Source organism: Hyperoodon ampullatus (genome assembly GCF_949752795.1).
Source record: "Hyperoodon ampullatus genome assembly, chromosome: 4".
NCBI classification, from domain to species: Eukaryota; Metazoa; Chordata; class Mammalia; order Artiodactyla; family Ziphiidae; genus Hyperoodon; species Hyperoodon ampullatus.
The window spans coordinates 48,423,389-48,450,971 of NC_136917.1; the positions used below are offsets into that span (position 1 = coordinate 48,423,389).

At 54.3% G+C, this 27,583-nt stretch overlaps 1 protein-coding gene across 1 annotated transcript in view; it reads left to right on the forward strand.

The window, feature by feature from the left end:
• The window catches only part of CAMK2A (calcium/calmodulin dependent protein kinase II alpha), a gene marked incomplete at both ends in the record, with an annotated part of 61,747 nt that overhangs the window by 21,987 nt on the left and 12,177 nt on the right, over nt 1-27,583 (forward strand). The window contains 12 exons of the mRNA XM_079702317.1: nt 1,936-1,995; nt 8,717-8,771; nt 9,650-9,715; nt 9,828-9,900; nt 12,875-12,977; nt 14,368-14,451; nt 14,601-14,695; nt 15,779-15,901; nt 16,484-16,567; nt 18,122-18,164; nt 20,675-20,715; nt 26,388-26,436. Of these exons, the coding sequence (XP_079558443.1) occupies nt 1,936-1,995; nt 8,717-8,771; nt 9,650-9,715; nt 9,828-9,900; nt 12,875-12,977; nt 14,368-14,451; nt 14,601-14,695; nt 15,779-15,901; nt 16,484-16,567; nt 18,122-18,164; nt 20,675-20,715; nt 26,388-26,436 (876 nt within the window). The remainder of the gene's footprint in view (nt 1-1,935; nt 1,996-8,716; nt 8,772-9,649; nt 9,716-9,827; nt 9,901-12,874; nt 12,978-14,367; nt 14,452-14,600; nt 14,696-15,778; nt 15,902-16,483; nt 16,568-18,121; nt 18,165-20,674; nt 20,716-26,387; nt 26,437-27,583) is intronic.

Here is a 27,583-nt window from a genome sequence, read left to right on the forward strand (position 1 = left end):
GCTGGGGAGTGGAGCTTCCACTCTATGGAAGGAGGATTGGTCTTAATTGCTTTGCTGATGGAAAAGCCACATTTCATTATTGATCTTGGTTTCTGCAGCCCTTGGAGGACGGCTGGTGATTCCTCTAATGGAGGGGGAAGGGAAGAGGGGAGCTGGCTGCCTGGAGACAGGGCTGGGACTTTCTCCATCCTCATCATCCTCCCTGGTGCCCACCTGCTTTGGAGGGGCCACTCAGAGACAGGGGTTCTAGTCCTGGCTCCGCCTCTGAGTGTCTGTGTGAGTTCCCTCCTGTGGGCCTCAATTTTCCCATTCGGGAATAGGGGACAGGTGGAGGAGGTGGTGATGAGTCAGGGTGTGGAAAATGGGACAGCACAGGGTTGTTTTTTGTTGTTGTTTTGTTTTGTTTTTTGCCGTGCCACACGGCTTGAGGGATCTCAGTTCCCTGACCAGGGACTGAACCTGGGCCACAGCAGTGAAGGTCCGGAATCCTAACCACCAGGCCACCAGGGAACTCCCTGACTTAAGGTTTTAAAGCTTATGCCTGGAGCCTGACTGCCTGAGTACAAAGCGTGGCGCCACTGCTCACCACAGTGTGACTTTGGGCCAGATACTGAATCTCTCTGAATCTCTGTTCCCTCCTCTGTAAAGCCAGCACAGTGGTAGCACCACCCTCAGAGGACTGTCATGAGGGCTTGAGATGCATATAAAGTGCTCTGCATAATGCCTGGCCCATAGTAAATAGTCTACATTTGCGACCGGCTCCTTTTATATACTGTTTTGTTTTTTAAAATTAAGGCATTAAATACCAAATTGGGGAAAAGCACCAAAAAGGAAACTGCAAAATGCTTAAAATGGGGACAGTGATACCCATAGCCCAGGGCTGTTGGGAGGACTGAGTGGGGTCACGGGTGTGATTGCTCTCAGCAGCCTCAGTATCAGAGACCACAGGTGCAGACCCCAAGCAAGGCCTCTCTCCCAGGTGGGCAGGGAAATCCAGGGGATTTGGACAAAAGTCCTGAGAAGCAGGTGGGAGATCTCTGAGTAAGCCCTGAGGCTGCCATGGCCAAGTTCTACCTGCAGATTCTTTGGGGCTCTCTGTGTCCCTGGTCCCAACTCCTTTCACGGGAGGCGGCTTCTGTGAATTAATACGGCCCTTCTCCTGCAGAGAATTCCCACTCCCTTAGAAAGGTTCGTTCATTCAGTCATTTGTTCTTTCATTCAGTTATTTCTTGAGCACCTACTATGGGCCAGGCATTTGGGTCGATGCCACAGGCACAACAGAGACCAAGTCCTCGTCCTCAAGGACAGCGATCTCCCCGAGACAGAATGGGACGTGCTGTCCAGGGGCCCCAAGAGCACAGAGGAGGAGCCCCTACCAGCTGGTAGTCAGGGCAGGCTGCCAGGAAAGGGCAACATCGAAGGATGGGTAGGAGTGAATGACAGCCGGTGAAGAACAGGTGGGAGGCTGAGAGGGAGCTTTCCAGGCTGAGAGAACCGCGTGTGCGAAGGCTCCAGAGTGAGAGGGCTGAGCAGCGCGTGCCTGGAGAGGTGGAGTTCAGCAGTTCAGTCTGTCTGGGGTGTAGTGTGAGGGGCAGGGCTGGAGGAGGGGCAGCTGGAGCCTGTTGTGGGAGTCGGGATGTTCCAGGCTGCCTGGAGCTTGGCTCTGATACAGGAAGGAGATGCCCCTCGTTTGAGAGCCCTGAAAGCCAAGGGAGGGGAAGGGACTTCTGCGTCATTGCAAACCCAGCCTCTCCCTCTTTCGCTGCAACCCACTGCCCTCCTGGAGGACCCAGAGGCTCTGCCCAAAAGGCGAGCTTGCCCAGGGCCCAGGTGCTGCCCTGGGAGGTGGAGGTCATTAGAGGCTGTGGGGAGGGAGAGATGGGACATGTGGAGGTTCCTCCCGCACCTGGACTCACCTGGGCATCTGTGTTTCAGACCACCAGAAGCTGGAGCGTGAAGCCCGCATCTGCCGCCTGCTGAAGCACCCCAACATTGGTGAGCATGGGGGATGGTGAGGGGTACAGGTGGGGCCTGGCCCAGCTCCCCTGCCTGCCCTGGTGGGTGTTTGTTGAGGGGAGGGGGTAGCTGCTCTCTTCTCGGGGACCGAGGCGACAGAGGTGGGAAAGGGGGTGTCTTGGTTTCCACACTCCTCGGCGAGCAGCTTGGTTGGGGGGGAAGGTGAAGAAGGGGCCCTTCCTCCCGGCCCACGCTGCCGGCAGCCTCCTTCAGAAAAGCTGTTTCAGGAAAACTCCCCAAGCTCTGAGAGAGACGAAAATAGGCCAAGCTTGGCCTTGACCAGTGCAGCCCACCCCCCAAACCTACCCCCACGCTGAGTCAGCCTGGCTCCATGGCCCTGCCCACCTGCATAGACCTGCAGTGCCGGCCTCTCCGAGGCCAGCCCCAATGCGGCCCCTGCCCAGGGTGGACTGAACACAGGCTGCATGGAGCGGCTGAGCCCAGGGCGGGCAGGATGGCACTGAAAGAGCACATCGCTACCTGACCTCCCCTCCCCAACCCCTGAACAACTTGGGGGCTGTGTCCCAGCCTGGCAGCGTTCTGAGTCATGGAGGGGAGGGAGTGCAGATTCTAGGTATAGTTTTGTCAGGGAACGGCTGTGTGACTTTGGGTAGGAGCACTACCCTCTCTGAGCCACTTCTCCCATCTTCACAAGGAGGGGACTGTCTGGACCAGCTGGGCATCTTGTTAAAAGGCAGATTCTAGTTGAGTGGGTCTGGATGGGGCCTGAGGTTTTGCATTCCTAACACACTGCAAGGTGATGCCACGGCTGCTGGCTCACCAACCACACTTGAGGAACAAGGTCTAGGTGCTCTGTAAGGAACATTCCAGCTCTGACAGCTACCAAGACTTCTCCCTCAGGAGGGAAGCCTCTCTCTATGTCCAGGGCCCCAAGGGTTAACTTCTCTGCTGAAGAGAAGCATCTCCATCTGCTATTTATACCCAGAAGGCACCTCCCCTTCCCAGTGCCTGGGAAAAGGAGCAGAGCTGTACACACAGCAGCTAGAGGTTCCAGGGCTAGAATCGGAGAAGGGGTGGCAAGGCGGCTGGCGGGGGCAACCCTGGTTGGATCCTGGCCCCTGACCTGTTTATGACCATGGGCAGCTCCTGCTCCTACCCTCTCTGGGCCTCCAGCTCCCCAACTGTACAATGGAGGGGGTCATGAGTGGTCTCTGACTATAAAATCCCATGGTGCTTAAAAAGGCCATCAGTCCTGGAGGAAGGAGGTGTGTGTGTGTGTGTGTGTGTGTGTGTGTGCGCGCGCGCGCGTGCGTGCACGTGCGTGTGTGCGTGCGCCGCTACACAATTGCAGCTGTCTCAGGTCAATGCTGCCTCCTCCTTCACCCGCTCATTCCCAGCTCTAAAGGGGAGGAGTAAGTTATTGGCTCTGGGGCTGACAGACTGCAGATCAAATCCTGGGTTTGCTGCTTAATTGCTGTATGATCCATGACATGTTGTTTAACTGCTCTGAAGCTCAATTTTCTCATCTGGAAAATGGAAATGATACATACCTTGTAGGATTATGATGATCACATAAAGCATAGTACAATAACAACCCCCCGTAAGTGCTTTATTATCATTAAGCTGCTCCACTTTTTCTCAGTCTGTACCCTCCCACAGAACAACCTTACCTGAAGTCTTGTCTCTTGCCTAAATCTTCATATGATTCTCATTCCTTTGAGCCATGAAGATTTTGAGTCGTTAGTTTGGGGCATTATATATAACATAGTGGTTAAGAGAATGGAGTTTGTAGTCAGACACATCTGGATTCAAATCCCAGCTCTGCCTTTTTAAAAATTTATTTATTTTATTTATTTATTTTTGGCTGCATTGGGTCTTCGTTGCTGTGTGCGGGCTTTCTCTAGTTGTGGCGAGCGGGGGCTGCTCTTTGTTGTGGTGCGCAGGCTTCTTATCACAGTGGCTTCTCTTGTTGCAGAGCATGGGCTCTAGGCGTGTGGGCTTCAGTAGTTGCAGCACGTGGGCTCAGTAGTTGTGGCTCACGGGCTCTAGAGTGCAGGCTCAGTAGTTGTGGTGCACGGACTTAGTTGCTCCACGGCATGTGGGATCTTCCCGGACCAGGGCTCGAACCCGTGTCCCCTGCATTGGCAGGCGGATTCTTAACCACTGGGCCACCAGGAAAGTCCCCCAGCTCTGCCTTTTATATGGTGTTTGAATTTGGGCAGGCTATGAACCTCTCAGACTCAGTACCCTTCTCTGTGAAATGAGGATAATCATGCTACTCACTTTCTAGAACTGTTGTGAGGGTTAAATGAGATATTGTAAGTAAAGCACTTAGCACAAGCCTGTCAGGTGGTAAAATCTCAGAAATGGCAGCTATCATCTTCATCATCCTCACTGAGTCATTTACTCCATTTGTTCACCTGATGTCAAGGGCATCCGAGGCCCCACCATGTGCCAGGCCTCTGCTAGTCTCTGAGGATGGGTGGAAGAAATGAGGATGGGGGCGATTTCCCTGGCGGTCCAGTGGTTAGGACTCCTTGCTTCCACTGCAGGGGTTCCGGGTTCAATCCCTTGTCAGGGAACTAAGATCCTGCAAGCCGTGCGGTGCAGCCAAAGGAAAAAAAAAAATAGAAATGATGGTGGGGAGGGGGTGGGTGTGGCTGATGGACAGGGACGTGGAGAGCAGAGCTGAGATTCAGAACAGGATACACTCAGAGGAACTTGAAGCTATTGTTAGGGCTGGAAGTGTCCTTGGAGGGTACCGCTTCCTGGGCCTCCAAGTATCTCAGTTCAAAGTAGATTGGAATCTGCCCAAAGAAGTGCAAAGAGGTCCAGATGTAGATGCAGAACCTGAGAAGTGGGTCTGTGCCCAGAGAAACTAGGCTGAGTCCTATTCAGGCTGCTTGGTGAGTCCAGCCAAGGTCACTGGCTGCTGCCTGTGTATGGCCACTGCCCAGCCATACACAGGGGACTACGTCAGGGAGGTCCCTGGCTCAGCACAGGTGGGTCCAGCTGTGCTGCGCACAAAGCATTTACCTCCTAGATCCTGCTTCGGGGAGGACAGTACTCTATTCTCTGTACCATTAGCACCTGCTGATGAGGCAGACCCGCCCCTGAACCCCAAAGGCCACCCCAGGGAGCAGGAGACAACCTGAGAGTTTAGCAGGTGATCTGGGGTGGCCAAGGGAAGTGAGGTTAGTCAGTGATGAAGGTGATGATGTCTTCATTTATTAAGTTCTTCCTAGTGCCAGGCTCTGTGTTCAGTGCTCTACAAGCATCACTGCATTAACTCCCCACACCAGTCCAGTGCAGTGGTATTAGCACTGCCGCTAGGAGAGGACACTCAGAGAGGTTATGTAATGTGCCCAAAGTTACACAACTTCTAAGAGGTGGAGCGGGAAGGCAAACCCAGAGAGTCTGACTGCAGAGCCTGTGTTCTCAGTCCTTCTGTGAATATCAGGCGTGTGCTGTTGGGGGGGCAGGCAGTGGCCAGGGGGTCAAATAGACCCTTCAGTTTCAAAGAAAACAATGGTAACTGTTGGAAATAGGACAGGAATGTCAGAAGTTCATGAATCCAGCTACACAAATGAAAACTAGGTTACAGATTTGTTTGTTCTTTGACAAGCAGTGACAGCCTAAATCAATGAGCACAGACATGCCAGTCTCCCCACCAGGAGATGGGACTGTCACATAGGCCACGGCCCTTGAATCCTTTCCTCTGTTGGGCTCTGGGTTGAGTTTTTCCTGAGGATAGCTTTCATCCACGGGAGGCGAGGTTTTGTGTGTGAAAACAGCACTGAAATGAGGAGTCCGGTCTCCTGAGCTCTGAGCCGTGATGCAGCCACCTCTCGGGGATTGAAGCCAACTCCAGTATCATCCCGCAGTTGGCGGCCGGAATCCAACCCATGTCCCCCACACCTGGCTGATCAGAGGGCCAGCCTTTTACAATCAGCACAAAGGCACCATCTGAGCTACAGGCAGCTCTGGATACGCCCCTCGCCCCCGCATTCTGTCCATTTCCCTGAGCCCTGAGGACCTTCTCTGAAAGGGGCTGAGGCTCCTGCCCAGAGGGTAGATCTGGAACCCCAGTCTTCTTGGAGCTCCTCCGAAATGGCTGTTGACCCAGTTCTAAAAGCTCTTTTTGAGATGGTTCTGGATGTAGCTTGGCTTCTCAGAGCTTCTCACACTCAGGAAAGAGGAGTTAAAACACCTGAGCAGAGTAGATGGGAAGGAGTCTGCTGGCCAAGAATCCTCTTGGAGGAAAGGGTGTTTTTCAAAAGTTTGCCCTGATACACTGTTAATGCAAGTTTATGGTAGATGAATGAGAAGACTAATAATTTTAGAGGTATCTCCTATAACCTCAGCATCTAGAGCTAACATTGATGATATATGCTTCCATGTAATATCTGATATCTGTACCTTCTCAAGTACATCTAAACATATTACCTCAGGTCAGGTTTCTTAGAAGCAGAGCCTGAGGCAGGGATTCAGGTGCGTGTGGTTTACTGAGGATATGCTCCCAGGGGAAGCCTGTAAGGGATGGGGTGAAGCACGATGGAGGGAGGGGAGGGAACTGAGCAGAAATGTGGCCTCAGGTCAAGTCTGACCTGGTCCCAGGTGGGGGGTGCAGTGGGGAGGCCTCTGGAACATAAACATCTGGAGTTGTCCCTCCTTGAAGTAAGGAGACTGGCCCTTTGCACAGACTCTGCCTCCCCACATTAGTCCATCATTGGCTGAAGGCTATAGGTAACCTGTGGGCAAGGTGGCTCCATCAGCAGTGTGCTATTCTCCAGAGAAGGAGGGCAACTGTGAGTGGTAAGCCAACCCACTGCAGCTGCAGGATGGGTGCACCATCTTACTAAAGGGGGTCTGGGCAGGGCACCAATGTACAGTTGTCAGATTCTGCACTCAGAAAATACAGGATGCTCAGTTCAAAACACATACATTTCAAAAGTCAAGCCTATCTTTGCTTTGAAGTGCATTAACAAATTGAAATAGGTTAAAGGATGAAGGGATAGATAGAAATATAATAAAGTAAGTATAATAAGACATTAATGATAGAACCCAGGTCCTGGGTACTTGGGTATTCACTTGACTCTGTTTGAAATTTTTTTTTTTTTTTTTGCGGTACACGGGCCTCTCACTGTTGTGGCCTCTCCCGTTGCGGAGCACAGGCTCCGGACACGCAGGCTCAGCGGCCATGGCTCACGGGCCCAGCCGCTCGGCGGCATTTGGGATCTTCCCGGACCGGGGCACAAACCCGTGTCCCCTGCATCGGCAGGCGGACTCTCAACCACTGCGCCACCAGGGAAGCCCTGTTTGAAATTTTTTATAATAAAATGTTGATAAATAATTAAAGCAGGATTATATTATATGTACTCTCAGGCTACCTACTTTTTAGTTTTGCTTTAAGATAGTTTAAAAACATCTTTCAGTCATTATTTATAAATATATATCATTTAAGATTTTTAAAAGACATTTTATTTAAATTTGTATCCCCTTCATCCTCCATCTCTGATCCTCATCTCTGTAGACACACTCTGGGGTATTTAACAATAAATACTGCTTCTCCAAACTTTATGTGCCAATATGAGGACCCTAAGCTCTTTAGGGGGCTCAGTATTGAGTCAGAAATACATGTACATGGCAGGAATTCAGATGGCACTAGGGCTTACAGCGAAAAGTCACAACGACCCACAGCCCCAGGTGTCCCAATTCCCCTCCTCAAGGCACCCTCAGTGCCCACATCTCTGTATCCTTCCAGAGAGACTTATGCTGTACACAAGCTGAAATACATCCTTTCAGAAAAGAACTATGCATACTGCTTTGCTCTTGGCTTTTTCACCAAACAGCATAATTTAGAGATGATTCCAAACCAGTGGATACATAACTGCCGCATTATGTTAGCAGCTGTGTAATTTTCCATTGTGCAATGTACCATAATTCTTTGAGCCCACACCCCCCTCCACGGCCATTTTTAAGTTGTGGTGCAGGGAAGGCCATGAACTTGTCCTGGGAGAACTTGTCCTTGGCTGGCAGGGTGTGGGACCCCTCCACAGAGTCAGCCCCAGGCCTTGGGCCCCCTTTTTTTCCCCAGAAGCTCAGGGGGTAATTTGGAAGCTCTGGGCTCCTGGGGGCTCTGCCTTTGTTCTTGGTAAATGAGGTATGAAGAGATGACAATTCCTCACCAGCCAGAACGCAGGGACCAATGTCATTCCCCCCTCCACCAGCTCTGCTATCACCTCAGACCTGGAAGCAGAGCAGGGCCATTAGCACAGGGCCAGCACTGAGTAAACATCGATTGTGTGCCTCATGGAAGTCTCACGAGAAGCCTGCGGGTCCAGGAGTTTCATTCGCATTGTCCAGGCAAGGAAAGAGAGGCTCAGAAAGGGATAGCAATTTGGCCAAAGTCACACAGCTAGCAAGTGGCAGAGATTTGAGCCACAGGTCTTTGCATGACACTGGTCTTCCCAGCAGGGAAACTGAAGGTTGGAGAGGGAAGGGGACCAAACTTTGACCAAAGCAGGGGTCTTTAGTCTTTAAGCCCAGGCATCTTTTGGGGATGCCTGATGTCAGTGATCCTTTGTTTACATGTATTTGTCAAGGCACCTGGCAACTGGCTTGTGCTCAGTATCTTTCGGAGAAACTTCGGAATGTTGGCCATTTGAGGGGTGAGAGGGAGGCTGGGAGTGGGGAGCCCTGTGCCCTGCGTAACCAGCTGCCTTGGCTCCTCCTACAGTCCGGCTCCACGACAGCATCTCCGAGGAGGGACACCATTACCTGATCTTTGACCTGTGAGTCTGGCCCCATCCTGGGATGTAGAGTGGGGATGGGGACAGCCTTGGCAGGGATGACCTCACTGGGTCTCTTGGCCTGAAGAGTCCACATGCCTCCTAGGTTGGGCTGAATTACCTCTTCTGATAGAGTTTCCCAAAACGTGGTAGGCCTGCCACCTGAGCAGTGCAGGCTGGTTTTCCTGACACACCAATGAACACTTTTAACTTTCACCATCGTATATTTAGTTTCGTTTCTATTTGTGGCCAGTGATGCTGGTCTTCCATTTATAGTGGTGATATAAAGTTTCCTTTTGGAATAAATTTAAAGTTTTTAAAGCCATTCAATTGAATGAAAAGCAAACATGAACTGAGAGGTCTCAGTGGCTCCTGGTCTCATGGTTAAAGAACAATACTTGAGACAATGGGGGAGTCTGTGCATGTCAGGGTGGGGGGATGTGCAGCGGGGCTATAGGAAATCTCTGTACCTACTGCTCAATTTTGATGTGAACCAAAAAATTAGTTCACAAAAAATTTCACCACATTCACCAAAAATTTAGCTACCCCCCCCCACAAAAAATAGTCTATTAAAAAACAAAAAAGCTCCAGCCACTGGGTTTCCAGGAGCCTAATGAATCATAGTGACGTGTTCTGAGTGTCTCACCCCCAGTTGTAACCTCAGCCTGGCTCACCCCGAGCGTGGATGGGAGAGAGGTCAGTGGAAGGGTGGGCTGGAAGTCAGGAAGGGGGTTGTAGTGGGGAGCACCCCTGTGGCTTCTGGGGCCCCTCCCTTTGGGCCTGAGGTCCCTGGGCCCCACTCTTAGCTTCCTGGAGACTTTTCCAAAAGACGTGGCACCTGGGGCCTCTGTGGATGAGTGACTCTGTGCCTGTCTCCCCAGCGTCACCGGCGGGGAGCTGTTTGAAGACATCGTGGCCCGGGAGTATTACAGTGAGGCAGATGCCAGGTGAGTGCCAGGTGCAGCCTGGCAATGGTGCCTGGGGGCAGGGCACTCCCTCCTGCTGGCTTCCCCGGGGAGGCCCGCCCTCACCGCCTGCCCCCTTCCTCTCTCTCTTCAGTCACTGTATCCAGCAGATCCTGGAGGCCGTGCTGCACTGCCACCAGATGGGGGTGGTACACCGGGACTTGAAGGTGAGTGACCCACCTGAGGGTGCGGCTCACCGGGAGCCGGCTCCTCCGTCCCCTGCCCTTCCCTCCACCTGCAGAGCCAGGGGTACTATCAGAACCCCGTTAGCTTCCCTGAATTGGGCTGGGTGGGGAATATCTCCCCCACTCTTCAGACGAGGAAACCGGGCTCAAGGACGTGGAGCATCTGGGCGGGGGACCCAGGTTTCTCAACTCCCAGCCTCAGGTGCTTTGTGCCAGGCCAGGTGAGAGGCAGCTAGGCCACCAAGGCTGACTCTGGTGGAGTCCAAATCCCAGCTGGGCCACTTTCTAGCTTCACTGCCTCAGCTTCATTATGGTGGGGGTTGCCATAGCAACCTCATTACAGGGTTGGTGAGGATGTCAAAGGAGACAGCACAGTGCCTGGTACACAGACGCGTCATCAGTCTTGCTTCTGGGCCTCTGAGGGGAGTGGTGAGGTAGGAAAACAGGCTTTGGGGCCCTCCACGTCCTCCCTCTTCCCACTTGAAGGAGATGGACTGGACTAGGCAGATGTGGAGTCTAAGCTTGGCACCAGCTGCACGGCCTCGCCCGGTCAGCACCTGCTTCACGGTGCTCCTCTGCTGGGCTTCAGGGCATCAGTGTGTGGTAGCTGCATAACACCACTCCCATTTTGCAGAGCAGGAAACTAAGGCCTAAAGAATCCAAGGGATTTGCCCGAGAACAGGCAGTTCAGTTGTGCCTGAGCTAGGGCTGGAGCTCTGGACTTCTGACCCCAGATCCCATGCTACCGGTGGGCTGGGACCAAAACGCCACTCACTGCACCTCCTGCTTCTGCAGGTCACCTAACCCTTCTAGGTGACTCTGCCAGGTGTCCATCAAACCTCTGCTTTTTGACTTTCAGTGACTATGAACTCACTTCTTATGGGGTAGCCCCTTGAACTATTAGGAAATGCTCCTTCAATATTTCCCACTGTGGGGCTTCGCCTGTGAGCCCCAGTTCTACCCTTCGGGGCCACACAGAGGTCAAGCCTCCAGCTCAGAGCACCCTGGAGGCACGTGAGTGGCTTTGTAGTAGCTCCTAAGGCTTCTGCAGGCTGTTCTCCTCCATTCCCCCCTAGGATGGGATTTCCAGGCCTTCCTCATCCCGGGTACCCTCTCTGAGCATCCTGCAGTCAGTCCAGGTCCCTCTTTGGGGTGCAGTGCTCTGACCAGAACCCCTGCTCACCTCTGACTGTCACAAGCCATCTGTGGCTCTGCACCTGAGCCCAGGTGAGCTCCCAGTGTCTCAGTCTAGACCCGCAGGCAAGTGTGCACGCAAAGAGAGTCTCTGGTCAGACTGCAGGGCAGCTTTCCCCGAGGGCCTGTTCCCATTATAACTGTAGCCCCTGCATGAGAGGAGGAACAGGGAGAGGCAGCACAAATTTAGGCCATTCCGGATAGATTAATTAGTGGCACATTCATCAAATCAGGACAGGACAGCTACTGAGACCCAGGACATGTTGGGAACACTGTCCCCAGAGGACCAAAGAGGCCTTAACGAGGGGCAGGAGGAGCTATACTTGTTTGCATCCTGCCTAGTTTGGGGCAGTGAAAGGTCAGGTGTGGGACTCCTTGGAAGTCCCAGTAGGGAAGGGGGTCAGAAGAAATTAGTGGTCTCCAGGGACTCAGAGCCCCCGCTCTTCCTCCCCAAACAAAAAATATGAGTACTGATACTTATCAAGCATTTGTAGTCCACTGCGAAGTGCTTTACAGGGATTATTGTAATTAATCCATATGCCACCCCACGAAGTAAGCATTATCCCCACTTTTTGGAGAGGAGACTAAAGCTCAGAGAGGTGAAAGAATTTGCCTAAGTTCCACAGCACAGAAGTGGCAGCACTGGGAACAGAAGCTAGGGCTTTCTAACCGAAAAGTTCCCACTTTTAATACGTCTCTGCCCTGAAGAGGGGGATTTCCTGTCTTCCAGACCCAGCAGAAGATGACAGCCTTCATGCCCCACAGGCCAGGTGGCACATAGGAGGCCCCACATCTCTCAGCCTAGAGTGGTTCAGAGCACGGCTCTGGAGCCAGACTATGCCTCGATCTGGTTCTATCAGTCACTAGCTGTGTGATCTCAGTCAAGTCACTTAACCTCTCTGAACCTCAGTTTCCTCATCTTTATACATGTGACAAATACTTAAGTGCCTGCTATGTGCCGCCCACTGTTTTAGGTGCTGGTGATACATTGGTGGACAGAACACATAAGAAACTCATATTGTACAGAGGTGACGGATAATGAACAAGCACATAGACAGATGGGAAAACACATTAGAAATTGTGATGAGATCTATGAAGGTAACAACAAGGAGCTAAGACAGAAGATACCTGGGGACTCCTCCTTTAGATAGAGTAGTCATGAAGGGCTTCTTGGAGGGGGTGACATGAAGGTGAGAGCTGGTTGATGAGAAGGAGCCAAACCTGTGACGCACGGAGGGAGAGCAAATCAGGCAGGGGGAGCAGGAAGTGCAAAGGCCCTGAGGTGGGAACAAGCGTGACTGTTTCAGGGGATGTAAGAAGGCCACTGTGGATAATGGAGATAATAATGGTTACCCCAAAGGGTTGATGAGATAATAAATGGAATGATGTATGCAAAACCCTGAGCCCAGGGGCTGGCACATAGTGGAAGCACAATAAGTGTTGCTTCTTTTTCCCCACTGTCCCACCCCCACCTCAGCCCCAGAACCAAACCCTGAGGGAAGGGGAAGGAGGGGTTGGCAGGTTGAAGAAGGGTTTTCCTATTGCAGAAGGTGGAGGGCTACAGTGGGGTAGTCCCCTCTCTGGGAAGCTCAGGGTTCTGTGTTCGGGGCTGGGGGTGGGGGGGTGGGGGGGCGGTGTGCCTCTGGGTTGCTCAGCTGCTGCTCCTGTAAGCCCAGAGCTCCAGAGCTGAGGTTCTGAATCTGCTCACTGTCCTCTGGCTTTTTCCTCTCCCCCTTTCCCTCTTTTCTCTGGTCCTGGGAAGCCGGAGAATCTGTTGCTGGCCTCCAAGCTCAAGGGTGCCGCAGTGAAGCTGGCGGACTTTGGCCTGGCCATAGAGGTGGAGGGGGAACAGCAGGCCTGGTTTGGTGAGTAGGGCAGGGGGTGTCAGGGGTACTGGGGGCCAGCCTTGAGTTGACACGTCAGCCTCTAGGAACCCTCTGCCCGAGCAGAGGAGGTGGCTATTGCCCCATCTGGGGCTCAGGGAGCAGAGCCCCCCATCCCTGCAGCTTCTGAGTCAGTGGGGGTCACCCACCCTAGCTCCCTGGGGGCCTGGTGCAGGGACATGGTTGTCATTAAAACAGTAGGTGACTTCTTCACACGCACATCCGGCACTGTCGGCTAGAGGCTTCCATGAGTTCCCCTAACAGCCTGGGTGCTAGATTATTATCCTGATTTTATAGATGAGGAACAGAGGCTAAGAAACTGAGAAAAGGCCAAGGGAGATGAAAAGGGGTAGAGCCAGGATTTAAGCTCGGATGGTCCAATGTGCTCGGAGATTTTAGCATAATCGAGTCTTTTCAGCTATCTGGGGTTACTTTTTAGTGGGCAATGTTGATCAGTGGTTAAGAGCCAGAGCTCTGGGTTCAAATCCTGACTCTGCTACTTACAGGGTATATGATTTTAGGTGAGTCATTTCACCTCCCTGAGCCTTTGTTTCTTTATCTATAAAATGGGGATAATAATAGTATGTTCCTTGGGGTGGTGTGAGGATTAAATGAGATCAGGCAGAGAAAGTTCTCAGCCCTGCTTAGCACACACACATTAAATAGGAACTATTCTCACAATTACTCGTTAAAACTTTTTGGGTGTCCGTTATTTCAACAAATCCTCCCAACAGTGCTGGGAGGTGTTTAGGATAGGAATCCCTAATCCGTTATTCACGGATGAGGAAACTGAGGCCCGGAAGGAAAAGAGACCTACCTAAGTGACTTAGGGCAAAGCCAGAGTTAGGGACAGGCCTTCTGCCATCCCAGGACCAGCTCCTGGAAGGGGTGGGGAGTGGGTGAGGGTTCAGCTCAGCCTGGAACTGACGGGCAAGGACATTTCACCTCTAGAGCCACCAGCGATTGATTGCTAGTGGTTGCCAGGAGGGTTGTGCTAGAAGTTTGTGACTCTGAGGCAGGACCCTGGGATGGATCAATGACTCTGCGATTGATTGGTAGTGGTTGCCAGGAGGGTTGTGCTAGAAGTTTGTGACTCTGAGGCAGAATCCTGGGATGGATCAATGACTCTGCAATGAGGCTCTCGGTGCTGGGGGGCGTGGTGACAGGTATAGTCCGTCCTCGTCCGCCTTGGTCTGGAGGTGTTGGTATCTTACCAGGCCAGGGCTTCCAGCCTTTGGCTGGCTCTGGAGGCAGGGGCCGTTTTCCCCATCTCCAGGGCAACCTCATCCCTCTTCCAGCAGGATCTTGTTCCGGGTTACTTACTTGCCAACCTCTCTGTGTGTGTCTGCCTGTCTGTGTGTCTGGGGAGCAGGGTTCGCAGGGACACCCGGATACCTCTCCCCAGAAGTGCTGCGGAAGGACCCGTACGGGAAGCCTGTGGATCTGTGGGCCTGTGGTGAGTCCATCCAAAGGCCCCTTAGTCCTCCTGGCTGCCTGACCCTCTGGTGCCCTCTCTGTCCTTTCCCATCGTTCTCCTCCCTCACCACCCCCCCACCCCATCAGTACTCCTCATGAGGCTGAAGTTTCTACTGGTTCTCTCCTCAGGGGTCATCCTGTACATCCTGCTGGTTGGGTATCCCCCATTCTGGGATGAGGACCAGCACCGCCTGTACCAGCAGATCAAAGCTGGCGCCTATGATGTGAGTGTTGCTCCTCTCTCCAGCCTCCCTGTCATCCCCTGGGCCCCATCCAGTGAGAGCCAAGGCCCAATGAGGCCAGAGACCCGAGGATGACCCTGTCCCACCTTCCCAGCCCATTTAGGCCTCCTGCCACTCTCTAGCTACGGGGTGGGGATGGGGTGAACAGCAGGTGGAGCCTGAGGGTGACTGGGGCCAGGCCATGAGCTGGCAGTGCCTAATGACTTGGGCATCTAAGGGATGGGATTTAGTCCATGGGGCCCCAGAGGGCAGAAGCAGCACCAACGTGGTGTGAGAGGTCAGGGGGCAGGCTCCAGGAGCCAGGTTCTCTCCCTATGTATAGAGAGAGAGATAGATACATACATATATGTATACATACATACATATATAGATATATGTACCCACACATACACACATATTATATATTGTATATACAAATAGTAATAATAACTAACACATATAGCAGTCTTCTAAATGCTTTCTATGTATTACTACAGTTAATCCTCACACCAGTCATGACATAGGTACTATTGTTACCCCCATTTTACGGATAGGGAAGCTGAGGCACAGAGAGGTTAAATAAATGCCCAGACCACTTAGCTAAGAAACGATAGAGCTGGGATTTAAACCCAGGAGGTCTGGCTCTAGTGTCCATGCTTCTAACAACCAAGCTGTGCTGCTGTTCTGCATGGCTGATGTCTATTGGCCTATATGCTACGTGTTCTATATCATATTTAATCCTCACAACATCTCTCGGGGTCACATGACTTGCCCAAGCTCACACAGCCCAGGAGGCAGAGCCAGGACTGGAACCCAAACTTCTGATTTTGAAGTCTGGGCTCTAACCACTGTCTGGCTGCTTTGCAGATAAGGCACAGCTTCAGAAGAGCAGAGGGAGGCCTTCTTTCCCTGGCCATTGTTCTGATTTGTCCTGGGGTCCGGGGACCCTGCGCCATTTCCTGGTTGTGGACGCCCGAGTAGAAGGACACTAGGACCCCTGCCTGCTCCCCTGCCAGTCAGGGGCTGGGGGATCGCAGGGGTGGCCTGGGGTAGGCTGGGCAAACTTGGCCCCTCTGCCCCTTCCAGTTCCCGTCACCAGAATGGGACACCGTCACCCCAGAAGCCAAGGATCTGATCAATAAGATGCTGACCATCAACCCATCCAAACGCATCACGGCCGCCGAGGCCCTCAAGCACCCCTGGATCTCGGTGAGCCTTCCTCAGCAAGGCCCCTCCTGGGAGCCCCTCCAGACCTCAGGAATAAGGCCCCTACGGAGGCCTGGCCCTTGCTCCTGGGCCTGAGGGCCCAGCATGGGGCCGACGGAGCTTAATCCAAGAGACACTGACCCCACTGTTGTTCTCAGGGGGAGAGTGGCAAGTGGGAGGTATTCTGGGTTGGCTCAATGACTGGGGGTGCTACTGGCTTTGAATGTCCATTGCCAGGATTTTTTTTTTTTTTTCTTTTTTGTGGTACACGAGCCTCTCACTGTTGTGGCCTCTCCCGTTGCGGAGCACAGGCTCCGGACGCACAGGTTCAGCGGCCATGGCTCACGGGCCCAGCCGCTCTGTGGCATGTGGGATCCTCCCGGACCAGGGCATGAACCCGTGTCCCCTGCATCGGCCGGCGGACCCTCAACCACTGCGCCACCAGGGAAGCCCTGCCAGGATGTTTATACTATCCCCTGGAACAAAAAATCATTCCCCCAAGATGACAACCACATCCATAGGATACTCTGGAGGGCAAGGGAGGGCTTGCCTTCCGCTCACAGACCTCTCCCCCACTCCCTTCAGCACCGGTCCACCGTGGCCTCCTGCATGCACAGACAGGAGACCGTGGACTGCCTGAAGAAGTTCAACGCCAGGAGAAAACTGAAGGTAACAGCAGGTCCTCACCCTCCGTGCCCCCCAGCTGTGGGAGTAGCTTGGCCTGGGTCTCCACAGTGGCCAAGAGACCCGCTCACTAGTTCTTTCCTTTGTTGAGTCAACAAGTGTTATTGAACGCCGGCTGCCTGGGCTGGGCAGTGAGCAGCGGTGAGGACAGACGAGTGATGGAGACATTATATGGGGCAGTGGTGAGTGCTGTGACCACATGCCCTGAGGCTGTGGGAGTGCATAGCAGGGCCATGGAGCAGGTCTGGATGGACCAGGGAAGGATCCCAGAAGCCTTCCTGGGCAAGTGTCATTTGAGCTGAGATCCCGAAGGATAAGCAGGTATTAACAGTATAGAGACAGATTGGGCAGATGTTCCAGACACAGAGAAAAGCCTGTGCAGAAGTCTGGAGGCGTGAGCATGACCCCTTAGGGGGACTGCAAGTGTTTCGGCGTGGCTGGGAGAGGTTTCCGGGGGTGACATGTGACTGGGCAGGAGACCATGGTGGGGGTGAGAGACCCCAGCTGCCAAGCACTGGAGAGGAATGGCCGAGGGACTAGACAGGGGTTGTGGTTCCAAGGAAGCCACAGCGTGACCCAGGTGGGCCCTAAGCTGCCAGCCTCTCAGCAGGTCTGTGTGTTCTCAGGGCCGTGACATCTCCTGGCCTAGCCCTTGCCAGGGACCCCGTGAGCAGGTAGGAAGAGCAACCAAGGGGTCCCCAGCTGGTCGGAACAGAAAAGCCATCCACATGCTGAGTGACAGATGCTGAGGCCCTGGCTTCTTCGGAATCTCCTCACCAACTGCTCCCAGGCCTGGCATGGTGGCTCAGGACAGGGACATGGGCCAACGGGGTGCTGGCCAGCATGATGCCAGGAGAATGGCATCTCACCCCCAACCCCGCAGTGGGCGCTGTCACAGGAGAAGTCTCAAAATGTCAGAGTCAGGGAGTCTTAAAATCATGGACTGTCAGACCCAGAGAGTGTTCAAATCAGACAGCAATTAGAACCAGGAGGGCCATTGGTCCCCAGCCCCTCCATTGACAGAGGAGGGCTTTTCCTCATTAACCCAGGGTTCCGAACCCAGGAGCCACAGAGGGCGAGCTAGTACTGGAATGAGGAGCTGAGTGCCCTAGGCAGAGGGTGGAGACGGGGTTGGGGGGGACCAAGGGGTGCAGAGTCTACTGTCCTTGCCCCGTCAGGAAACTTCCTTGGCCTTTAGGAGCCCCACTGACAGGTGTCCCAGAGCACAGCCGCCAGCTCTGGCCAGGCCGGTGGAATCTATTAATATCTGCTCCTAGGATGGCCGTGTACCCAGAGCGATGCCAGCTAAGGCCTAGCTCACCCCTGCCTCACCCTTCTCCAGGGAGTTGTGGATGGTCTCGGGGCTGTGGGGTGAGAGAAATGGAGGAATGGAGGGCAAGGGTCAGAAGGCTTTGGCTTTGTATCTGAATGGAGCACCTGCCACTCCTTCCCCACTCCCCTCCCATTTCTCTGTCTCTCCTCTCCCCCCTCACCTCTGGCCTCCTCTCCCCCCAAACCCCCTCCTCTTATCTGTTGCAGGGAGCCATCCTCACCACTATGCTGGCCACCAGGAACTTCTCTGGTAGGTGGTAGGACCTCAGATTTCCAAATACATCCTGCAGGAGGTAGGGACATTGCCGTATGGGGTATCTGGTGCCCTCAGGCCAGAGGGCCTGGGGAGGGGGTGCTGTAGGGGACCCCATGACTGGGGACTTAGCTCACCTGATGCAAGCCTGCAGAAGTAAAGGTCAAAGGTCATCAAGCCAGGGGCCCACCAGGAAGGGTTAGAGGTTAAGTCTGGCTCCCCCACCTCACAGCAGTGCTGGGGTTCTCAGGCTGGGCCGGCCAGAGGGGAGGGCCTCACAGATGTCAGGGTACAGGTCCAGGAGGGACTGACTCAGGCCCAGGGAGTAGCAGTATTCCTGTTCCCCACAGTTATGAAGCAGTGCCCGTGCTTTCACTCACGTGGTCTTTGTGACAAGGTGATTGCCATCCCTGTTTTCTGAGTGAGAAAACAGAGGATCAGGGAGGTAAACTCTGACTTGCCCCAGGTCACACTGTTAGAGGGAGGCTTTCAGTGCAGTTGTGACCAGACCCAGAGCAAGTGCCTTACCAGGCTGGGTCACCAAGGAGTCCAGGGTAGGAAGCTTTGGCCTTGGCCTGGGCTGGTTCAGGCGGGAAATGCCCAGTGACCTGTGGCATGTGGCCCCGAAGAGAGAAGGGGAGGAGATTAGCATCAGGGCTTAGCAAAAAGCTCCCCTTGGCATGTTAGAGAGTGCCGTGGCCAGCGTCCGCCAGAGGCTTCTCTCTGGGGAGCCCGGGGCGGTGGATGGGGCAGGTAAGCAGATACAACAAGGCTCACCCGAGGGGCCCTCTGGTTGGGACAGCTAGAGCTGCTGCGGCACGTGGCTGGCTCCACCGCAAGGGGTCGGCTCTGGGAAGCTACAGCCCTGGCTTTGCTGAGAGGGTCCACCTGCACATTTAACCAACTGGGAGAATGAGACCCAGGGCTGGGAAGACCCTGCAACTTCAGATTCGGGCTTTCCCTACCACACCGGACTGCCTTCCCACTCTCTCCCCAGACAAGGATCCTGCAGCTCCTTAAACTGAAAGATGAGCCACCCAGGCAGTCAGAGTCTTTTTTTAACAACTGAAGTGCCCCTAGGGCACCCTAGTCCAGAGCTCACAAAACGGAGCCCATGGGTTAGTCCCTCTCTCTCTCGATGTGCTTGGGGGCACCAGTGGTGTTTAAAATTTTTTTTTTCTGGCAAGAGTTTCCAGCACTTAAAAACCAGGAGATTTCATAGAAAATCCCAGATTTCTGACTTCTCTTGAAAATCAGAATATGTGGCTTCACGGCACCCACAGTCCTGTAATAGTGGGCTGGAGCTGAGAGGGGCCTCCTTGAAGGCTTGAGGGGCAAGTCCTCTCCCTGCTGCTGTGCATCCTGGTCTAGCTCACAAAGCCCATGATGATGGCTGGCCATTCCTCTCGGCTTTGGGATCCAGAGGTACTCCCCCGGCCCCACCACTGCCTTGCTTTGCAAGAGGGAAATTTTGCAAGAGGGAAAAGTTGCATGAGAGCCTGAGAGGGGTCATAGGTGGAAATGTGAGGATGACTGGGGAGCTGGACCAGCCATAAGCCCCAACCCTCCAAGCCTCTGGGGCATCAATGTCCAGTACCACCCCTCCTCCCCAGCTCGCTCTCTCCAGGCCACCAGGAAAAGGACTTACAGTGGCTACCATTTACTGAGCATCTACTGCATACATGTCAAGTGCTGTGCTAAGCACTTTAGAGATACTGTCTGGTTTAACTTAAGGCCATTTGCTTGAGGTTTGAAGCAGCCAGATGTCAGGCTGCACAGGGCTGGGCATTGATCCCATTTCCTGACTGATGCCCCCTCCAAGGGCTCTGACCAGGAGGTGAGAAGGAAGAGAATGGGAAATGACAGGTGGGGCCTCCCTGAGAGCTGTTGCTCTGCTTTTCCCAGCCACCAAGGACACAGCCAGCCCCAGTGTGGGGCTCTGGAGTTTGAGGGTAGGGAGGCCTCTGCAGGGGATGGGTGCTCTGGCAGGGGTGGGCCCCAGAGCGGGGGCATCTGCTTCTTATCACCAGCAAAATGCAGCTTTGCAGCTGTCCAGAGTGAGTAGGCAGGGCTGACACATGACCTCCGCAGCAGCATGGGGCTAAAATTAGAGCAGACTGGGGCGGGGAGGGAGCATCCAGCCCCAGGCTGGGCAGCCGGGCCTCCGGGTTGGCCACCACTAGCACGGGTGGTGACTAGGATCTGGAGGGAATCCCCAGACTGAAACAGCAATCCCACGGTCCTGGGACACATTGGGCACCTCCCTCAACCCATGGAGCCAGAGGGTCACACTTGAGAGTCCTGAGAACCCAGGCCCACTCCCACCCAGCGGGCCACCGGCAGACCCAGGGCCGCCCAGGGAGGAAGAGGAGCAAGGGGAGGAGGTCTCCCCACGTCGCTGCTCCGGCTCTGTGCCCTCCGCTGACCGTGGATGTTGCTCTTCCTCGCCCTGTGGGCCCTGGTGCCCTGCCTGGTGTTGGTCACCCTCTACTTTTTCTCCTCTGCAGGCGGGAAGAGTGGAGGAAACAAGAAGAATGATGGTGTGAAGGTAAGTCCCGGCCAGCCCGACAGGGTCTGCCTCTGACAGCGTTTCCGCCCACAGGGCCCGGCTTGCAGGGCTGGGACAAGAGCCAGGCCTTGCTGATGGTGTTCTGGGCAGACGTGCTCACCCCGTGCAGCCTGGCATCCCCAGACCCAGACCTGGGCTACGGTGCCCATCCTCCCACCGGGATTGGTGGGGGGCAGGCGGGGGAGGGTAGGGTTGAAAGAGGGTGGGAGAGGCAGGTGGCCTGGGGTTGGGGTGGGCATGAGGGCCGGTCAAATGAGATTTCTGCGGTTCTGGAGGACTGGTGAGTGAGTGGGTTCAAAGAAGGGACAGAGATGTCATGAGGGGTGACCTCCTCCTTCCCGAGTGTAGGCTGGCTGGAATGGGCCCCTGACCCAGTGCATGCCCCAGTCCAGCCTACAAAGCCTGCAGGGCATGGACAGCCAATCCTCTTGGCTTTGACACCCAGAGGTACCCATCCCCATCAAGGCCTGCCGGTTCAGTGCTAAGAATCCCCTCCTCTCCCCGACCCAGGCCTGCCCTGTCCCCACCCCTGATGCCCGAGCTGCTTTCCTCCACACCCCACTGACCCCTCCCTCCCTCCTCTCTCTTCTCCCTCTGCTCTCTGGGGCCTTGTCCCCTACTTTCTGCCTGGTCCCCTACTCTCTGCAGTTCCCTCCTCCCCTGCCACTGGCTCGCCTTGTGGATTCTCCTCTCTCGAGACCCTGCCTTTTTCTGGGCTCAGAGCCCTGCCTGGCCAGGGCCCCAGGGCTGGGCTGTGCCCAGGACACTGGAAGGTGTGGGATGCTTTCCAAACACAGCCACCCAGGTGGGCTGGTGTCTTCATGGCTTGGCTTGTAGTGGCATTTAGGGTCTCAGGCCCCTGGCTTTGGTCTGCCGGGGGTGGCATGGGAGGGGATCTGGGCTGTCTGCCTGAGGCCAGGATATGGCCCTCCTCTCTGCTCTTGGCCCTCTGGGGGCTTGAGTTTCCCCATAGGTACAGTGGGAGGGGGGAGGGCTGTGAACTCCATGATTTCCAACATTTCAACTTTAAAAACAAACAAGAAAAAATCATTTTCCCTTCTCATCTTGGGTGCTTGAGGTATATGTAATTATTTGGTTATCAGTCAAAGCCAGTGGTTTTCAAATGGAATTCCTTGGAGCCCAAAGGTTCTGGGGAGGTACCTCTGGCAGCAGATGGGGAGGGATTGGAAGGGGGAGGCCAAGCAGAGAGGATTTGGGGCTTCTCACACCCGCTTCAGCCAGAACAACTCCGTGGACCAGCCATCGCAGTGGCTGAGAGAGCCTGGGTGAGCTTATAGCCCATTATCTGAATCTCCTGAGCCTGTGTTTCCTCATTCAAGCAATGGGTGAGCAGGGCTGTTTGTGAGGATGAACTAAGATACTGTGTATTGAGGACTTAGCACAGTGCTGGCGTGCGATACATGCTCATGAGATGCTAGTCAGTAGTATTATCTTTTCTGCTTTACGTGTTGGACATTCGGGTAAGATTTCTCTTGAAGTTTGCTCAAGAAAATACTTGGAAAACACAGATCTAAAGCCAGCCCAATTTATACAGTTAACACACATGCATCCCAAATGCTGTAATGGAATCCAGAATTGAGTTTTGGCTTACCTGCTGTTTTGGGTTACCCATGAGTCACCCCCCTCCCCATTTGAAAGGGTGATGGAGGGATGTGCAACTTGCAGGGGAGGGGGGCAGGCTTGGAGCAGCTGGGGCTCAATCTGGCCCTAGTGTGTAGACACTGGGGGTACTGGGTCCCCTGGGGAAAATCATATTTGGGGGATATGGGGCAGAGGCCACAGGTGCTAGTGGGCTGGGGCCCAGGTAGGTGGAGGAAGAAGGGCTGCGGGAGGTCTGCCGCCGTCTGCTTGGCGCTCGGGTGTAGCCCTGGCAAAGCCCTGGTCAGGGCCTCCCTCAGGCTGGGTCGTGGGACGAAGCTCTTGTCCGGCTCCTCTCTGGGCAAGGCCAGGAGGCAGAGGCTGTCTGAGGGCAAGGGCATCTCGTAGCGTGGCAGGGCTCTGGCTGGTCACTGCAGGGCCTTCCAGTGGGCACAGTGAAGAAAGTGCTGCTGCTTCCTGTAGGGCAGGACAGACCCTGAGTGACTTCTCAGGGTGGCCTGGGTGTGGAGGAAGAGACACTCAAAGGCTATTCCTGGCCCGACCCTTTCTCTGCAGCTCAACCTCCTCCCCTTCCTTGGGTTGGAGGAGCGGGGACATCCAGCTGGAAGACGGGAGTAACCCAGGGGGATTTGCCCAGGATTTGGGGAGCCCGGCCTGCAAGAAGAGGGAGGTCCATTCATGTTTTTACTATGACTGAAACTGGACCTCAAGTCAAGAAGCCAGGGGTTTGAGCCTGGGCCCCCACTGTTCCCTCCCTTGGGAACCTGGGCCATCAGTTCCATCATCTGTGCAAGATAAGAGCTGTTTTCAGGGAGGCTGGTGAGAGGCTCCCACCGGGGTGGGCCTGGTGGAGTCACATCGTGATGCTCCTATAGCCAACATGTGCTCGGCCAAAGCAGGAACTACAACTTGGTCCCTAGAGACAAACCACTGATTCCACCTGGGGCTTAATTGAAGAAGCAGTGATCGGTTCCAACGCTGGAGGAAAAACTGGCGGGTTGGAGTTCAAGATATGACACAATACCGTACTTTATGGGCTTTTAAGGGCTTTTCAAGGTTAACTTCGACCATCCTCTGTTTCTACCATCCCTGCCAACCTTAGAACCATGTCCTTCACGTGGTTCTAAGAGATGTGACTCTACTTTTGGTGACAGTTCACTTTTTAACTGAAACTAACATGCTGGTCGGTGTAGGGTTATTATTAGTATCATCATCATTTTGTGATTCAGGAAAATCGAGTCTTTCTATTACCAAGAAGCGATGCCCCCGGTCCCAGCCACTCCTAGGCCTCTACTCTCATGAAGAGGGGCTGACCGCTCCCACCCCTCAACCCCACTCACTGCCCCCTGTTGGTGTCCCATCCGTGCGTCATGACCCCTCTCCCCCATGTCCCATCCTGTCACTGTGCGTCCGAATTTGATGCAGTCTCTGCTATGTGTTGCCTCCTCGTGTCCCGCCTGGAACCTCCTGGCCCTCATGCTGCTCCTCAGGTTTCCGCTGACAGCCGAGCTGTGTGGGCCTGTCCCCTCCAACACACACTGTGCCTGGCCCGGCTCCGGCCAGGAGTGAGGCCAACACTAGGAGGACAGGGCAGGGAAGGAGGGGCTGGCTGCCGGCTGCTGCCTTGCAGGGGTCACACTGCCCGGGCCAGCTGAGGCAGAGGCAGGGGCTGTGAGCACTTACACTGGAAATGCCCAGTGAGCCACCTCCATGCAGAGGTCCTGGATGGAGAGGACAGGATCTAAGGCTCCTGGCACTCAGAGGCTCCTGGATCTTGGAGTCAGAAAGCCCAGACTTAGACCTGAGGACCCTTGGAGAATATCCAGTGCCTCCCACTGGCAAAGGCCTACCCGGAGGTCATCTCAAGTCTCCCCTCTGCTCCCCAGAGCAGCAAAGGGAGAGCCTCCTGGCCTCCCAGATGTAAGTGCTTCCAGGATAAGCCTTTGAAGAGCCATCAGGCTGTGGGTACCTGGAGACCTGGACAGAGGAGAGGGCCTGCACTGGGGGTTCCAGCCTCTTCTTTGCTAGTAGCTAGCTGAGCGACCTTGGGTGGATCACTGCCCGTCTCTGGACCCCAGGTTCTTGTCTGCTCAATGCAAGTGTCAGTCTTGGCCTGTAACCTTCTATTTGTGTGAGTCTTTAAGACTCCAGGCTTAGAGCTGAAAGAAGGAGAAGATAGTCTACATGCTCCTCTCTCCTTCCCTTGGTTCCACAGTTGATTATACAGGGGAAATGACAAATCCCCCCAAGGCTAGAATAGGCTGAATGGCAGGGCCCAAAGACTCGAATTCTGGGCTCAGCTGTGTGTCTACCTTTGCCTCAGTTTCTCTATCAGCATAAAGGAGCCGAATAGGCCAGTCACTGGGAAGCTGTGGGCACAAGCAGGACTTCTGAGGCCACTTAGAGGAGTGGTTCCCACACCTGTCTCTGCTTTGGAATCACCTGGGGATATTGTTTAAAATAAAGATGCCCAGGCCCCAGCCCAGACCTAGTTATCAAACTCCTTAGAGGGGGCCTGGTTATGTATATTTTGGACAAGTTTCCTGAGTGGCTATGACACTCAACCGAACTAGGAGTGGGGTCTTTTCAGCAGAGACACAGGAGGAGTCTAGGAGGAGACATTGGGCCTCATCTCCAGACCCGAGCACCTTTTTGTCCTTCAAGAGCCTTGGATTCTGGAGGCCTTAGGCACCTGGTATCTGAGGCCCAGGATTTGCTTCCTCCATCTGAACTTAGCATAGGGGGAGCCCTGATCCAAGAGAGGCTTAGCCCGCAGCTTGGTGGTTGGATTGTTGAGACCCAGGCAGCTGTGCACGAGGTCCCAGAACTCTAGGCTGAGAGAGACCTGGCCCTGCCGGGTCAGCTGCTGCTGGTGGCCCTGACTCCTTGTCCGGATGCCATTGCCGGCAAGGGACCACAGAGGATGACCCCGAGGCCCATCCTCCTTCCACCCCTCCCCTGTTGTCCGTTCCTGCTCCCTGCCGTTTTCACGCTGTGTCTTTTCCTGTCCCATCTCTTCTCCTTGTTTTTCCAGAAAAGAAAGTCCAGTTCCAGCGTTCAGTTAATGGTGAGTGTCTGCCGTCTCCCAAACGCCGGTAAATCCTGGGCCTCGAACCCTCGCTCCTGCCTCGCTCCTGCGGGCTACACTGGGAACCCGGGCGGGGAGAGGGTGCTCAGGGTGTGCTTGGTACGTGTGCCTCGTGTGACAATATGTGTGTTGTGTGTGCGTGTCGTTGGCGTGTTTCTGTCGACACCTCCAACTCCATGACCCAGGCCAGCAGCCTGACGGTAGACCTGAGAACTCCCTCGGATGCGAAGGTTGCTTTGAACCCCATCCCACATCCAGCCCATGGCTTCTCGCTTCGCCTTGCCCTCTGCTCTGGAACTCAGCTCAGGACTTGGTTTGTGCCAGTTGTGGCCACTGGGGGGCTTGGTTTGGCCGAAGTAGCGGGCGCCGTAGAGGCCCTTCTTGAGCTTCTGTGAGGCTACCCAGGGCCTGCCGGTGGCAGAGGAGCCACCAGCCCCTGCCACCGTCTAGGGGTTCCTGCGGTGGCGTGGTGGCCCACGTCCCTCTTCTTCTGATTCCACTGCTGTCTCCCTCAGTTGTGTGGTTTTTCTCCCCCTGAAAAGCCCAGCCTCTGTCACATTGGGCCTCCTCCCGTCTCTCTCTTCCTCTCCTGCCAGTGTGTGTACTCCTTCCCCATCCTGTGGCCACCATGTGCCTCTCTGCCCTCCACACCCCCTCTCTGCTCCCTCAAGCAGACGGGGCTCAGGACCCCCTTCCAGGAAGGCCAGGGCTCTCCATGCATCCACCCCTTCATTTACACCCCCGTCCCCACCACCAGCCACCAGCCACCTGCTTAGTTGGGCCCGTCCCCTCCTTAGGCTTGGAAGTCTGACAGGGTTTTCAGTGCAGCATCTGGATGGCAGAGCCAATGAGGCTTACGGCAACGGGGCCGCAGCATCAGGCAGACCACACCTCTTCCCGCTTGACAAGTGGGCCTCACCACCTCCTGTGTTCTCTTTGGCAGGAATCTTCAGAGAGCACCAACACCACCATAGAGGATGAAGACACCAAAGGTAGGAGGGGTCTTGCCTTCAGCATCTGGGCCCCCGGGCCTCCTGGCAGGCCCCCTTCGCTGACAGTCTCCGGCCTGAAGGGACCCCAAGGCCAGCTTTGTGTCCTGTTTCTCTACAAAGAGCCTCGCTTTGGCTCCTTATAGACTGGGTACACAGTGGGGTGCCATTTCCCTATGTGAGGTGCCTGGATGGACTTTTCTCATGGTAGCAGTTATGTGTTGACTTTAACATGTATTAGAAAAAAATTAATTTAACATCGTCAAGTCATAAATGTATCATAGTAGTATACATTTTCCTTTTGAAGTGTTTTTGGATTTAAAAAAAAAACACAAGTTGATTTTAAAAACTTGAAGTAATTATATAGTAAAGGAAGGGAAAGCAAAAATGTATCAATAGGAAATTCAACAAACTGGAATATGGGAAACACTGCCTAAGACTGACCCAAAATGCAGGGGCTACTGTAGCCAGTGGCTAACAGTCTTCACAAGCCCTCAGATGAAAGGGGGAGAAAGACGCCAGATAACGGTGATCTGATAGTAAGAGAGGAAATAATAGGATGGTATAGGAATACTGGCCGCCTTTTATGGGGTACTTGCTGTGTGCTAGACCTGGTTCAAGTGCCTGATATTCACCTGAGCTTTACCACAAGCTAAGAAGTAGGTACTGTGATTAACCCCATTCGACAGCCCAGAAACTCAGGGGTTGAGAAAATTGGCCCAAGGTCCCAGAGCTCGTAAAGGGGACAGTTAGGATATGAACCCAGGCAGTGTGGCTCCAGGGCCTGGCTCAGCTGAGGAGGCCTTGGCATGTGGAAAGGTGCTTGGAGCTTGGCGGAGGGAGGAGGGAGCACTGGCTTCCGCCCAGGAGACACCAGATCCTTGGACGAGTCAGTGACATCCTGCTGTTCTGCCTGTACCCAGCCCTTCTTCTTCCCCCAGGACAGGGAGACCGGCGAGGGAGGGGGTTCTCACACTCAGGTGTGTGTCAGAGATGCCTGGGGAGTCTCTGAAATCTAGAAAAACAGCATCGACCTGGAGAGATCACAGCTGTGCCGGTTGAGATATTTTCAGGAGTTTAGATGATTTGCTTCTAAAAGGACATACAATGATGGGGAAAAGAGCATTTTATTATGTAATAAATATTTTTG